This window comes from Juglans regia, chromosome 11 (assembly GCF_001411555.2).
Source record: "Juglans regia cultivar Chandler chromosome 11, Walnut 2.0, whole genome shotgun sequence".
Taxonomy (NCBI): domain Eukaryota; kingdom Viridiplantae; phylum Streptophyta; class Magnoliopsida; order Fagales; family Juglandaceae; genus Juglans; species Juglans regia.
The window spans coordinates 2,610,522-2,625,752 of NC_049911.1; the positions used below are offsets into that span (position 1 = coordinate 2,610,522).

At 36.3% G+C, this 15,231-nt stretch overlaps 2 protein-coding genes across 5 annotated transcripts; both read left to right on the forward strand.

Moving 5' to 3' along the window:
* Positions 1-3,495: 3,495 nt before the first annotated feature.
* LOC109012739 (glutamate receptor 3.6-like) lies at positions 3,496-8,719 on the forward strand. Of its 2 annotated transcripts, none has more exons than XM_035683108.1 (6): positions 3,496-3,962; positions 4,066-5,417; positions 5,585-5,862; positions 6,147-6,178; positions 6,276-6,682; positions 8,141-8,719. In XM_035683108.1, exons 1-6 carry the CDS (start codon positions 3,695-3,697, stop codon positions 8,498-8,500), a joined length of 2,697 nt encoding a protein of 898 aa, XP_035539001.1. In that variant the 5' UTR covers positions 3,496-3,694; the 3' UTR covers positions 8,501-8,719. The 2 variants fall into 2 exon arrangements, with proteins under 2 accessions (XP_035539001.1, XP_035539002.1); XM_035683109.1 differs by having other exon boundaries at positions 3,507-3,962; positions 4,066-5,381.
* A 1,375-nt stretch (positions 8,720-10,094) lies between these two features.
* Positions 10,095-15,155, forward strand: LOC109012695. Of its 3 annotated transcripts, none has more exons than XM_018994472.2 (5): positions 10,176-10,438; positions 11,027-11,385; positions 12,959-13,293; positions 14,381-14,506; positions 14,994-15,155. In XM_018994472.2, exons 1-4 carry the CDS (start codon positions 10,360-10,362, stop codon positions 14,496-14,498), a joined length of 891 nt encoding a protein of 296 aa, XP_018850017.1. In that variant the 5' UTR covers positions 10,176-10,359; the 3' UTR covers positions 14,499-14,506; positions 14,994-15,155. The 3 variants fall into 3 exon arrangements, with proteins under 3 accessions (XP_018850016.1, XP_018850017.1, XP_035551598.1); XM_035695705.1 differs by lacking the exon at positions 14,994-15,155 and adding an exon at positions 14,971-14,988; XM_018994471.2 differs by lacking the exon at positions 14,994-15,155 and having other exon boundaries at positions 10,095-10,438; positions 14,381-14,715.
* The last annotated feature ends 76 nt before the right edge of the window (positions 15,156-15,231 follow it).

Below are 15,231 nucleotides of genomic sequence, written 5' to 3' on the forward strand. Positions count from 1 at the left end.
GCTCCCTTTGTATGTGTGTGGAGCATCAAGTGTTAATGGCTATGATTAGAGCATGCGTTAGCCATGGCTTCTGTTCCGTCATCTCACTCATCTACCATTACCACTCCAATCAATTTTTTCTCTCAAATTAACCGAAGATAACTATCATTTTTTTTTAACATTTGGGAGAGTGGGGTTTTAAACTCCGACTTCCAATTTGGAGATTGGGGTTATGCCAATGGGTTTTGCTAGCCTACCCAATTGTCCATTGCTCACGCAACCTCCGCACTCTAGTCTATGTAGCTTTTTTTTCTTTCTTAAAAAATAAAAAATAAATGTGTGTTTTGGTTCTTTGTCCAGAAGGTTCATCTCCCGCACATGTTTTTCTTCACTTCTTCATAAATTTTAGAAAAATTCAAGATTTGACAACTACCAACGAAAGTAAATCAGTGGAAGAAAAATAGGTAGCTAAATTGAATTTGGATGAAATTCAACCAGCTCTCGTTGGATTGGGACGTGTAGATTAATTTTGGCCTCGTGTAATTTTTTTTGCAAATCAGTTGTATATTAGAAATCACAGATAAATCAACCAGATAAATCAACACAGTCAGTCGCAATTTCTAGAAATTGTAATCCTTTGTTCTTTCTAATTTATGGCTTATGAACATAAATCTTTTGTTCTTCAGTTTGTGGAATGATTTTATACTAGAAATTGTTGTGGATGAATCTGGGTCCAAAAACAGGATTTTGATTAGAAAGAACCGAAAAAGATTGATTGTCCAATTGGATTGCATCAATGGAACTCGAAAACCCCCTAGGATGTGGATCCATTGCCGCCTCCTTTGTAAATCCTCAATCAGAAGTCATCTTTTTTTCCAAAACCTCCATCAAAACTCTGCTTCAAGAATGACTTCCTCTTGCTTTTGGCCCCCACCTAAAAAAAAACAAAAAAAAAAAAAAAAGAAAGAAAAGAAGAAGAAGCAGGCTTCCTTCATGAACACCTCCAAGGCTTCCTCACAGCTTTTGCACCTTCGTATGTGCAAAGAAATTACATGAGATCTATCCAAAATTAACCTTTTCGAAAAAATGGTGTTACCATACGATCTGGGTTGGTGACTTGGTGTCCATGCGAGAGATCTAGTTTGGCCCGCGATGTCTGGAGGCAGATTTGGGTTGAGAGAGAGAGAACTGTAGCTGGGATGAGGGGTGTCAGTTTGCTGAGGAGCTTCGTTGGCTAGGGTGAGTGGCGTAGGCATGCTAAGGGGCGTCGCTGGCTAGGGTGAGGGTAGGGCTCATTTTCGGGGTGATGGAGAGGGAGAGAAGTGTGAGTAGCGGGAAAGAAGTCAAAATCTTGAAGAAACTAATGAATCGGTAAGGAATAGGATTCGCCACATCAGGAGTGTGGAGTGCGATCCAAGAACTAGATGTTGAGTAGAGTTTTTCTATGCCAATCAGGCCAAGGACTTTGGCATAACCCACGTACTCTATTCGTAGCTGTCAATTTGTTGGAACTCAACAAGTGTAAAGAAATGTTATAACAATTGTATAACTTTTTTTAAAAATAGTAAAATTTATTATTAAAAATTTGATTTTTTTTTAATATAGACCCTGATTACGCATTTTACTATTGTAAATATCATTTTTAATAAAACCATAAACTGTATATCTTTATGTAATCCTCCAAAACTGTGTCAAGATATGTGGACACGCTGTTCTCAGTTGCAAATGTAGTAGGTCGGTCTTTGTTAATTTGCAATTTTTTATTTTAAGGTAAATAACATGGCCGGCCAAGATATGGCATGCCGTTTCAATTAAATATGCAATCTTTTAAATCAAGGAAAGGACAAGACAATTAGGTGGGTGTTGGCTATATTATTTGAACTTTTAATTGTTAGTGCACATCTAACTCCGATCGATCGAGCATGTTGAATTAAGCGCATCCAAACAGGTGATCAGGGCTTAGAATTAAGAAGTACTACTTGCTGCATATGTAATCTGATCTAGCTACATGATAATATATCGCTAATAATTGCTAGTTCTTGCAATATTAATTCCCATCTAATAATATTCCAGCTGGTTGTTACCTACGCTTATGATAATCATTCTAATTGCATGCATATACATACATATATATATATATATATATAATATATACTAAGTAAAAGTAACGTGCAATGCACTTGCTTAGTTTATATTTTAATTTTTTTAAGAATTATTTTTTTATTAATAAGGATATTATTTTTTGGTTTAATTAAATAACAATGTAATGTTTATTTCGTATAAATTAACATCACAAGTAAATGAAGAGTATTAATAGAAACTATATCATGATCTTATAAATAAACGTCGTCCATAGTCTTATGAAAGTTATTTGAGATAATTTTGATTATAAGATGATGATCCAGCATTTCTCTCATTTTGCATTACTTCGATAGAGAGGACATTAAAATGCTTATTTTTTTTCTCCTTCAGTTTCTCTGGATCTGCATAAACTTGAATCTTCCAGATTTTTGTTGATAATTTTTCTGCAATGCTTTTAATATATGGTTGATGTTCCTACCAAAAAAAAAAAAAAAATGAATAGCTTTACATAATTAATTAAAACATAATTTTGTTTTTAATTAACTTATTATAATCAAACTCAATTTTTGAATAAAAGTTTTAAAAGATACCTCTCCAGAATTTTTTATCAACTCAACTACTGAACAACTAAATGCCTCTTATGCTACTTCATCAAATATAATAGCAGCTATCTTTCCAGTATTATCGTCCAGTACAACATATGCCCCATCACTTTAAATGCATTGAATATATTAATTTAAATTTGAATATTTTTAAATTCTAAATTAAATTAGATATCGATTGTAAATTTAAATTGTAAGATACATACCGTGGTTTGCAGACCCCTTGGTTTTGCAATATATACAAACGAAGTTTTTATTATACTTATATTCAGTTTTTTTATTACAGCCAACACATGACATGTAATAAAATATTTGGTCCAAGTTAATCATATAGGAATAGTAATTAATTTTTTTTTAAAAAAACTTAATCATTAAGTAAAAAAAAAAATTTAAAAATATAATTCAATACAAATTTTTGATAAGAAATTCATGTAAGAATAGTAATTAAAATTAATCATTAAGTAAACATTTACTTAAATTATTAAGTAAAAGAAAAATTAAAAAAAATATAATTTTGGAGAAATTTTTGATAAGAAAATTATTTTTTAATATTGTTAAAAAATTATTTTTTAATATTATTAATATTTTAAAATTTAAAAATATTTCATTTGTTTATTATATTTTGTTTTAAAATTTAAAAAAATTATAATGATGAGTTATAATGATGCATTTATTATCACAATTCGCGTCACCCTCTACAATCTCATCCTGGCCGTCCACTTCAACCAAGAAAACACCAACTTAGAAGTGCATCCACCGTTCGCTTTCACACAGAAAAGCACAACACACGGATACTGCATCCACTTTATCAACCCTCTCTCTCTCTCTTTCTATCTTACGGAAGAAGCTCCATTGTTTTCGGCTCAACAGAGCCTCTGTCTCTCTGTCTCCCTCTCTAGATTTCTCATCCCTCCCGATCACACCGTCGGCATCTACTCTCTCTCTCTCTGTCTGTCTGTCTCTCTCTCTCTCTCTCTAGATTTCTATTTTCGTTTGCTGTGTTAATTTGTAGTACGTAAAATCCATGCACCATGAAGATCGTGTACTTGTGGCTTCTGGGAATGATTTTCTACAATGGGCGTTTTATTAGCACCGGTACGGCTGCTTCTCCAAGACCGGATGTCGTTAACATTGGGGCCATTTTGTCCTTCAATACTTCCGTTGGGAAAGTTGCAAAACTAGCAATAGAACTTGCAGTCGATGAAGTGAATTCCAGAACAGATGTTCTCAATGGAACTAAGCTAAAACTTGCGATGCAGGATACAAAATTATCTAGCGGATTTCTGGGAATTGTTGAGGGTACGTCCTCTGCAACAATATCCTACGTCTTCTATTCTTAAGTTCACAGTTTTTCATTACTAGTACTTCCTTAATAATTTATTTCCGGTTATTTCTTTTCCAGCTCTGCGGTTTATGGAGGACGATACAGTGGCCATAATTGGTCCCCAGCAATCAGTTATGGCTCATATAATTTCACATATTGCGAATGAGCTCCAAGTCCCTCTATTATCCTTTGCCGCAACAGACCCTACCTTGAATTCACTTCAGTTCCCTTACTTTGTTCGAACAACGCAAAGTGATGACTTCCAGATGGCAGCCGTGGCAGATATTGTTGGCTACTACGAATGGCGAGATGTAATAGCAATCTATATTGATGATGATCATGGCAGAAATGGGGTTTCTGCATTAGGGGACAAGCTAGCCGAGAAGCGTTGTAAAATCTCTTACAGAGCACCTATGAGCCCCAAATTAAGTAGTGTTGAAATCAAAAATGCACTTTTTAAGGTTGCTTTAATGGAGTCTCGGGTCATTATCCTCCACATTTATGCTACCTGGGGTCTAGATGTACTTAATGTGGCCCGGGAACTGGGAATGATGCGAAGTGGATATGTGTGGATAGCCACCGATTGGCTCTCCACAGTACTTGACACGGAATCTTCCCTGACTTCAGCGGCAGTGGACAGTATTCAAGGGGTTCTTACGTTGCGCATGCATATGCCGGATTCAGAACCCAAAAGAGAACTTTTTAAAAGGTGGAACAATTTGACTGCATCAAATACAGAAAACAGTCGTTTTGGACTAAATACTTATGGTATGTACGCCTATGACACTGTTTGGCTTCTTGCTCATTCACTTGATAAATTTCTAAATCAGGGGGGGAACATATCCTTTTCAAATGATACAAGTTTGACCGAGTTTCACGGAGGAAGATTGCAGTTTGATGCTATGAGTATCTTTGATGGAGGGAACCTGTTGCTTAGTAGCATTTTAAAGGTTAATATAACAGGTGTAACTGGCAAACTAGAGTTCACTTCAGAGGGGGACCTCTTTCACCCTGCATACGAAGTCATCAATGTCATTGGCACAGGAATTAGGACAATTGGTTATTGGTCCAATTCTTCAGGCTTATCAGTTTCGTCTCCAGACAAATACAATGCACATGAGCCCAATACTTCCAGCTCAAAACAGAAACTATATGGCGTAATCTGGCCTGGCCAAACCACTCAAAAGCCTCGTGGGTGGGTTTTCTCAAGCAGCGGAAGGCAACTTCGCGTTGGAGTGCCAAACCGTGTTAGTTATCATGAGTTTGTCTCGCGGATAGAGAACTCTGATTCGTATGGTGGCTTTTGCATTGATGTATTTAATGCTGCAAAGGACGAATTGCCATATGCAGTCCCATATAAGTTCGTTCCATTTGGGGATGGACATAAGAATCCGGTAACCTCAGATCTTTTGCACCTGATCACAACTGGTGTAAGTAGAAATTAATTAATATATTAAAAGAAGTTTCTTTAGCTTAATTTGTTATATAGCTAGGTATAGATATATATAGATATAGATGTGTACGTATGAAGCTCTAGCTGTGTTGCTATTTCACTGGTTTAATTTCCTGATCTTTTTAATGAACTCCATATATTTAGGCCTTGGATGCTGTGGTTGGCGACATTACAATTACCACAAACCGGACAAGGATGGTGGATTTTACGCAGCCATATATTGAGTCTGGGCTAGTAGTAGTGGCCCCAGTTTCGAAGTTGAACTCTAGCGCTTGGGCTTTTCTGAGACCATTTACTCCAATGATGTGGTGTGCCACAGGTGTATTTTTCCTTGTTGTGGGAGCAGTTGTATGGATCTTGGAGCGCAGGACGAATGATGAGTTTAGGGGTCCTCCCAGAAGACAATTTGTCACCATCATATGGTGAGTCCATATGTGTATATATATATATATATATATTTCCACTTATATATCATGCATGATCTTGATCACCATGGATAGATATTGTGAAGCTGTATATATAAAATGAAAGCTTGGTCAAGAAATTAAAAGTCCTTCATTAATTGGTGATGCTAGTGTGGAAACAAATTAGAGTACTCAAATATATAGTCTTCATGAATCTTGATCTAATATATATATATATATATATATATATATGATCCCCCGGCCAAATGCTAATCTGGTGCATGGTGTAACTTAATTTGCAGGTTTAGCTTTTCAACATTGTTTTTCTCTCACAGTAAGTAGTGATTATTAATTAAAATGCTCTAGCTAGCTGATCATCTAGCTATTATATATAATTAATTAATATATTATATATACATGTACGTTCATAGGAGAGAGGATCGCAAGCACTCTGGGTCGGTTTGTGCTGATAATATGGCTGTTTGTAGTTCTAATACTGAACTCGAGTTACACAGCAAGCATGACATCAATCCTGACAGTGGAACAGCTATCATCCCCAGTGAAAGGGATCGGAAGTTTAGTAACAAGCAGTGACCCAATCGGCTTCCAGAGAGGTTCATTTGCTGAAAATTATTTAACAGACGAGCTCAACATACACAGGTCCAGACTAGTTCCTCTGAATTCGATTGGAGAATTTGAGAAAGCATTGAGGGACGGTCCCAGTAAGGGTGGAGTTGCTGCAGTGGTTGACGAGCGTGCATATATGGAGCTCTTCCTTTCCACCAGATGTGAATTTGGTATAGTTGGTCAAGAATTCACCAAAATGGGCTGGGGTTTTGTAAGTATATATTATATCTATATATATATATATATATATTAATCTAGCTAGTAATTAAATACCTATATATATATATATATATATATATAGCTTTGTGCTGCGCGCATGCATGCACTACTCTTGATCTGCATCATTAATTCGTTGTTACTAACAAGCGCGGCAGAAAACATTGATCATGAAGTGCAGGAATTAATTAATCATGCGCATGCATTTTTAAACCTGCACACAAGTGCATGGAAGGGTTAATTAATAATTTGCAACATGTTCAGCACAATACATGAATTTCGATCCACATATTAATTATTTTTTTCTCTCTGCATTATATATATATATATATATATATATATATATATATATAAGGCCATGCATGCATGCATGCATTCTTATAATTAAGAATATAATATGCCATGCATTAATTCTAAGTTATTTATAGAATTTATTGGCATGATCAGTAATAAATTCTGGTAGATTAATTACTGTATTGCTTTAGTTTAAATTGATTGGGCATATTATATAAAATATTGTACTGTACTACTTATATATTGAGTAGTACTCGTGTCATTTACTGATAATTATACAATTTTAGGGCTAAAAAACATAAATCGTCTTCAAACTACCCTGTAATTTGTAATAATCACCCCCAAGCAGCCATATATGATCAGTTTTGACATTAATTACCCTTTCAAACTATATATATATCAAGAAATTGCAATATATGCACCCTAGCTACTAATTAATTTCCTCTCCGGGAGATAAGACTAATTAATTATATATACGTGCGTACCCGTTACAAATGAGAAAACAATAAATATTAAAAAAATATTTATATCAAATTATTTAAAAAAAATTTAAATACATACTCTAAAACATAAAACATATATATATTCATAATTAAATAGTTTTAATATTTTCAAATATTATTCAAATATTGTTTAATATTATTCCCTTTTTTATTTTTAAAACTTTTTTTCCTAAAAAAAATAACTTTCAGTTTTTATTTTTTAGTTTTTAGTTTTTAATCTTTTTATAAATATACTTAATTTTTTAAATGTTTTTATAATTTTTTAAATATTATCAGGGTTATTATGTTAATTAAAATAGAGTGGGTACGTACATTGTTGCAATAATTTAGTAGTAGTACTAGTACTTTGAGGGCCGGGGTGATTATATTTTATCAAGGGTTATATATTTAATTCCCCCTACAATTATTTAAAGAAGTAATTAGAGAGCTAGCAAGGCCGGCTGGGCGTTAAAGAAGTCGAGCTAGCTTGGAACGTCTCAAAATGGATCATGATCAATTTCATTAGGTACGTACTAGTAATTATAATTAATAACATTAGGTACGTACTAATTAATTATAATAATAAAATTAATTATGTTAATATAATATATATATATATATAATATTAAATAATTCGATGATCTGATCATCATCATCATGATGTGGTTAATTAATAGGCATTTCCACGAGACTCGCCACTAGCAATTGACATGTCAACAGCGATCCTAACACTGTCAGAGAACGGGGGTCTACAAAGGCTTCACGACAAATGGCTCACAAGAAGTGCATGCAGCTCTGAAGGTACAAAGCAGGACGTCGTTCGCCTACAAGTCCGAAGCTTCTGGGGACTCTTCTTACTCTGTGGCTCCGTTTGTCTTCTTGCTCTCCTTTTTTATCTCATCAAGATGATACGTCAGTACAGGAGGCATTATTCCGGGCAGATCATCAGCCCCCAATCTGGACTTCTCCGATCCTTCCTTTCATTTGTTAAAGAAAAGGAAGATCATCATCATCATCATGAGGAAGCTGCAGCATGAAAAAGCGAGTCCAAAAGTTCAAGGCCGGCCAATTAGGGATCGATCAGAGGGTCTCGGCCAGTACTAATGGAAGAGTGCATGGAGATGACTCTGTAGTAAACGGTTCGCATGCATGTTAGTTTTTATATATATATAAGCTGGATGTAACATAATTTACTTCCAGCAATATCCTTTTACTACTTCTGGATCAAGCTCTAGCTAGTTAATAAACTTTTTAACTTTCCCTTATATATCTGCGTGATGTGATAAGGACGTTGGGCCTCCACAAAGCTCTAGCTACAAACCATGACAATCGCCATTTCCATATTTAGAGATTGCCTCACAAACAACTCATAATTACATGGTTTGTAGAAGAAGCTTGCCAACCAAGTCTCCTTCCAGATCCGGCTAGTCACATAGTTGCAATAACGGAAATTGAAGCATAAATAATTAGACTCGATCGTATTAGTGAAATTTCACAAAGTAAAAATAAACTAACAGTCTCCACTAATAAATATTGGTTGACAACATCACTGACCTACATTCTATAGAAAGTTTGTATTTGGCACAAGAATGCAAAAAGAACACCAAATTACAAACACATCATGAAAATATTGCAATACTTCCCTAAATTCTTCTCCCTTATTGGGAACCCATAGCTGCACTCTTCTTCTTATTTTGGTTGTTCTTGTTTTTGATCTTCTATTACAAATCGTGGCTATTGTTGAGTTACTCTCAATGTAATTTTTGTATCTGTTAACGACATGTTTTGCATACCGGTTATTGGGCTCAATATTCCTACAACACAAGAGATGTGAGGGCTCGAGGGTGGTAATATACTTCCGATACCTAAGTCAGTCATTTGATCCTTAGAGATAATTTTTGTATGTGAGAGTACGTGAGAGGGAATTGTAACATGGGATTTGGCTTTTATACCTCATGTTGAGATGGTCCTCCATATCCTGTGTTGAGGGCGCCTGTCCTCCGTACCGGATAGCAAGTCAACATCTTTAATGCGACGTGACTCTCTCGAGTCATGATCCTCCATATCCTGTGTTAGTAGGATCTCAACTTTTTGTTGGAATACAATTCTTCCATCCCATAGCTGCACAACTTCTTGTTCTAGTTGTAATTGTTGCACGTGCAAAGGAGGAGAAAAAGAAATACGAGAGATATGGACACGAGGGTCGGATTCTGTTATGATATAAGGAATATGAGAAATAAATTATTTTACTATTGTTAATATTACGGTTAAAATTACATATAACACTGGCAGTTGAAGTTTAATAGGAGACATCCTGGTAAAAAGGTAAAAGGAGGAAAGCCAAGTCTTTTTGTTGAAGTGTCACCTATTTTTTTTTTTTAAAAAAAGAAAATTATGCTCATCATCCTATGTATAATACATTAACATGTAATTTATTATTTTTATTTAAATACATACATATTAATATATATACATGCATATGTTTAAATAGAAAAATAAAAATGACAAATCATATATTAATATGTGATGCGAGAATGATAAGTAATATTTCTTGTAAAAATTAAACATTTTAAAACCGTACAAATCTTTTTTCTTTATACCATAAAAGTTGATAGAAGCCCATGGCCAATTGGCCCATAGAATGTACTCGGGAGGGGGAATAATAACTAATAAGAACATGAAGAAACAAGGATTTCACTGGCTAATAGCCATGCCCATGTACATGGTCCAGGCGCTCCCCAATTTTAATCGGGTATTTAACTTTCGGATAAAAAAGTATTGAGCGCTCGAAGGAGTCGGACTGCCAAAACCGAACCATACTGTGTATTTGGGCGATTCCGTTTACTCCGTAGTAAGTCAGCTAGTATTGCTCTGTAGTCCCACGGTTCTGTCCAAGATGGACGGAACGAGGAAATTGGATTCTGGGTTTCTGATTTGGCTGCTCTTTGTCAATATTTTCCTGCCCTTTTCCTTTGGTAATCTTCTCTTTCTTTTGTTAGGGTTCTTTCTTTTTACATATTTTCAGCTTAGTGGCTCTTACTGAATCCCTTTTCTTGATATCCATTTGGGTATCAAAAAGTACAGTTCTGGGTATACCAATCTATCTTTGTCTTTGTTTTCTCTATGAGCATTTTTTCCCTTTGTTTGTTTCACGTATCTTGAATTTGGGTAAGTTATAAGTAATTTATTCTTTATTGTGAAATTAGCAACGAGCTTGTTGTCTGTGGTATTAGTTTTATGAAGGCTGTCTTTATTAGCGATGGATTTTCATTCTTGAAGTTCGAAGCATTGGTTTGTTGATCTTTTTCATTGGACTAATGCTCTGGTGAAATGGGGTCCTCGCTAAATTCTTTTAGAGAATGGGGGGTTGTAATTGATTTTGAGTCTGTGCTTCAAACGTCTTACTAACTTTTGCAATTCTGAAGTTTAAAGATTTATAATAGTATCCATGCAAAAGAGAATAAATAACAAGAAGTAAAAGAAAAGAAGTAGAAGTTTTCTGATATTAAAAGTTCCTCTATGGAATTAAAGGATGAGAATTCATGGAATCTATTCCAATGTAGGTAAACCTGATGGAGTGTGTGTCTCCCAAGGTGGCCGCTTTCCACCTTTCTCATCCGAGGGAAAACCTCCAAGAAAGGTAAGCAAGGGTGCCAAAGATTTGACACTTTGTAGGGTTTTCCGCAGAAAGACTTGCTGTGATGTAGCCCAGACGTATCCTGCATTGCTATCTGTCAGGAGGTTGGCTTCAACAGGAGAAGGCAGCCCAGAGTGCATGCACTTATGGGAACTGTTGGAGTGTTCCATATGTCATCCACGTGTTGGTGTTCAGGCAGGACCTCCTCTGATATGCAGCTCTTTTTGTGCGAGAGTCTATGAGGCTTGCTCCAATGCTTACTTCTCTATGGATGCAAAGGCACAGGTGTGTGGATAACTCTTAAACTTCTCCACTGAAAAGCTCATCAAAAGATCAGGATAGTAGATTCAGTTGGTGAATATGCATGCAGAAAAAGGTTTATGTTGGATAAGGTGTATAAATGCGTTTTTTTAAAGAAAAAAGACAAGTCTTTCATCCATATGCAAAAGTCACGACTATATAAAAAAGTCACATATTTATGAACTCATCCCAGTTTCTCTTCTCTCAATATGGAAGTTTTCTAATTTTGAATTACTTTTTTCCTTTCGAATACAGATTTTTCTAAGTTTTCCATATCAAGTTGTTCGGCTTGTTTCATGAAGTATTGCAGATGTGTTAGAACTTCGAATAGATCTATTACTAACAAACCCTAATTATAAAGCAAGAGAAGAGAATGTTAGTAGGATAGAAGGGAGTTGTATAGTGTTTTTTTGTAGTATTGGTTTCATTAACACCCCGGATTGTGTATGGGAAGATAGTGAATGAGATCCCACATTACTTATGGGGGAAAAGTTCAAGCCTTTTATAATGATTCCAAGGCTCCAATTATAACATTGACTAGTCATTTTAGAGTATGGGCTCAAATGTGGCTTGAGCCTTCCTTGCGTAGTTACAAGTGTATTGTAATACCCCATATTGTGTGATTGTGCATAGAAAGGCCTTGGTCTTGGTGGTATGATTCCTCCAAGATCCAAGGTTTGAATCCCAGTGGGTGCAAACAATTTCTAGGGGTCATCGGACTGGGGATTTTTCCCTTGAATTACCCGAGGTGCATTTGCGGGAAACTCCTTACCGAGGGCCTGTGCACTATTGGGATTAGTCGGGAGGCGGTTCTCGAACACCCAGTGCCAATAAAAAAAAGTTAAAAAAAGCCCTTTATAATGATTTCTAGAGGTTCTAGTTGTAACTTTGACTAGTCCTACTGGAGTATGAGCTCAGATGTGATTTGGGCCTTTATTGGGCAGTTACAGTTTTGCACAGATGTACACACTTGGGCCTTTATATGAGAGAACTTTGGGGAGCCCATATTGTTTTTTTGATAGCACGAAGTCCAATTAAGAAGCCTAATCGCATACAACTCAAAACTTAATTTTGTTTTTTTTTTTTTTATCCGATTCAATGGGTCAAAACTCAAAAGCAATTATCTTGGAGATGCAAAAACTAATTTCAGGGGCACTTGTACATAATACTGATATAGGAATTTGAAAAAACTTAGGTGGGCATGCCCCCAAAGGTCCTATGTGGGTCTGCCTCTGCACTATATAGCGATCTGAGAACTTATGGCGCACCGTTATTTTTAGGTTATTTGCTTGAAATGATACTGTTTGATGGTGTGAAGAATGCTTACTGTAATAATGCTCAAAATAGGAGTTGAGAGCTGTTGGCTTGTATTTATGATTTATTGTGCCAAAGCCATCGCATATATTGTTTGTGAGGAGTGGCTGATTTGTTAGGGGAGCATTTGTAACAATAAAAAGTGCCATTTAAAATTTCTTTTGGTGTTAATTTTTGCCATTTGAAATCTTCTTCTTATGAATGCCAAAAAAAATACCAGTTCTGATTAAAATTTACCTGCCAGGTTCTAGCACCATGTGGACTTAAAGACTTCATCTGTGGCAGGGCTTCTAAATGGGTATCAAATGGCACTGAGCTTTGCCTTGCTGCAGGTTTTTCTGTTAACCCAACCGATGAAATGTACATGAGCACGGAGGACACATCTTGCTATGGAGGAAAAGCAAGTCTAGATTCCATTGCTGATTCATGGAGTGCTTCGCATTCTAAGGTGCCCAAGGGAACTGCTAATTCTGGGGTGTTCGAAGATTTCCAGCAATGGGTGAGAGAGATGCCATTTAGGGAAAGGGTTTCTTGGGCAGTAGGAGGGATGGCTCTGACTGCAGGATTGCTATTTATAAGGTCAGACCACTCTTTCTGCTGTATATCTGAGATCAATTTTCCATTATAATTTCTTTACAGAGTGCTGAGCTTTTTGAGGTTACTGGTTGCTTCCCCCTTTTTTTGTTCGTCAGATTAACTCCTGTTCTTGTCCTATTTATTTTTCTTTTTATTATGCTCTTCTTGATTATAAAAGTAGCACGTAGATGAGATTGACAGTTCTTTTCCTTCAGTTTATTAGCTATGAGATGACACTGAATTGTAGCATATATGCCATTTAAAATGGTTATTTCTTTTGTATAGAAAACAGTAGGGCTGTACAAAAACCGACAGCACCGGCCGCCACCGACGCGAACCGACCGGCCGCGTCAGGAACCGGCCGGAAAAGGTGGAGAACCGGTCGGCGTGCGGTGGAAATTTCAAGAAACCGATGTTCAGCGGTTCGGTCTCGGTTTGAAGCTGGACCGGACCGCTGAACCGACCGATATAATAAAATCTTTTTTTTTTTTAATATACCCTTATCAAAACGGCGTCGTTCCACTTAAGTTTAAGTTGAACGGCGCCGTTTTAGTTAAGAAGTACTGCAACTGATACGGGAAACGACGCCGTTTGGCATTAAACCAAACGTCGTCGTTTTATTAAGGACGTAAGCAAAAAATAATAAGTCTGAAACGACGCCGTTCCACTTAAACTTAAGTGAAACGGCGTCGTTTCGTTAAGAGTATTCTTCTTCTTCCTGATCTTCTTCTTCCCGAACTCGCCTCTGTAACCCTCTCTCTCTCTCTCTTCTGTAAGTCTCTCTCTCTCCTATGCATCTCTCCCTCTCTCATTCTCTCTCATAATTATCTCACTAGAACCGCCAAAGAACCGACGCCGACCGAGAACCGGCAGAGAACTGCCTCGATCGGTGTCCTCCTCGCCATCGACCGGTTACGGTCGGCACCTCATCCATTTTTCTAGACGTCGGTCGGCGTCGGTTTTGCCCAAAAACCGCGCCGACGACGTCGGTTTTCACCCCTAGAAAACAGTAATCCTTCCCAATTATGAAATTCTGGAAAGGACTTATCATTAGTCTTTCTTTTTTCTTATGATTGTTTTGATCATGCAGCAAAAGGAAGAGTCATAGCCATCGCCAAAAGCTTGCAGTTATTCAACGCAACGCAAGGAAACTGGAAGCCAAGAGGGATGTCAGCAATCAAGGAAGCAGAAGGGGAATTGGAAGATGACTCTCGTTGTAGGTGAACATAAATAGTTGCTTGTCAAATCATGTCTCAACTTTTGTTATAATACCATAAATGAATGCCTCTTGATATTTTTGTTCTGTTATTCAGAAAAGTAAATTTTGGTTCATGAAGATTGTTTAACCTAGATCTGAAAAATCCTCAACAACTCTTTTTGTGAAAAATGATTTGTATTTTTTCAAGTTTGCTTCTTGTTGTCTAGATGTCACATATCCTCAACTCTTGTTTTCATTTTTTTTCGGTTCTCCCTTCCTTTTCTGTCTCAGAAATGATAGTTGCAATCGTGAGACTGCAAGCGCGTGTAATCATGTTGAAAAAAATGAATAAATACAGGATTCACATAAAAAAAAATTAATTTTTTAATAGTAGATCTCACTCTTTCAAAACGATTGCACGGCACTTGCGCACTCTACGACTGTTTGTAGTATTACTCTAACCCATACCTCCTTTTTGCAAGCTAATGTTATATCAATCATCCAGACATCTCAATGGCATTGATTGCTCAACGAGGCCTATGATAAGGGTGCTCTACATTTCAAATGAATAGATGGTTCCATTTGGTATAAAACGTAAGGTATTTCGATAATTTCATTTGTCAATATAATGTAAAAAATGATCAGAACATCTTTTGTCAACGCAATTTCTAATATGTTGTTATGTAATCTGTTTGTTATTATACAAACTGTTCATCTAACTGCTTTCCGTCGTCGCCGATATG

Coding starts and splice junctions, on each gene's coding strand:
- LOC109012739 (XM_035683108.1), top strand. CDS start 3,695: ATGAAGATCGTGTACTTGTGGCTTCTGGGAATGATTTTCTACAATGGG. Junction 6,179..6,275: donor AACATTGTTTTTCTCTCACA/GTAAGTAGTGAT, acceptor GTACGTTCATAG/GAGAGAGGATCGCAAGCACT. Junction 6,683..8,140: donor CCAAAATGGGCTGGGGTTTT/GTAAGTATATAT, acceptor GTTAATTAATAG/GCATTTCCACGAGACTCGCC.
- LOC109012695 (XM_018994471.2), top strand. CDS start 10,360: ATGGACGGAACGAGGAAATTGGATTCTGGGTTTCTGATTTGGCTGCTC. Junction 10,439..11,026: donor TTTCCTGCCCTTTTCCTTTG/GTAATCTTCTCT, acceptor ATTCCAATGTAG/GTAAACCTGATGGAGTGTGT. Junction 13,294..14,380: donor GCAGGATTGCTATTTATAAG/GTCAGACCACTC, acceptor TTGATCATGCAG/CAAAAGGAAGAGTCATAGCC.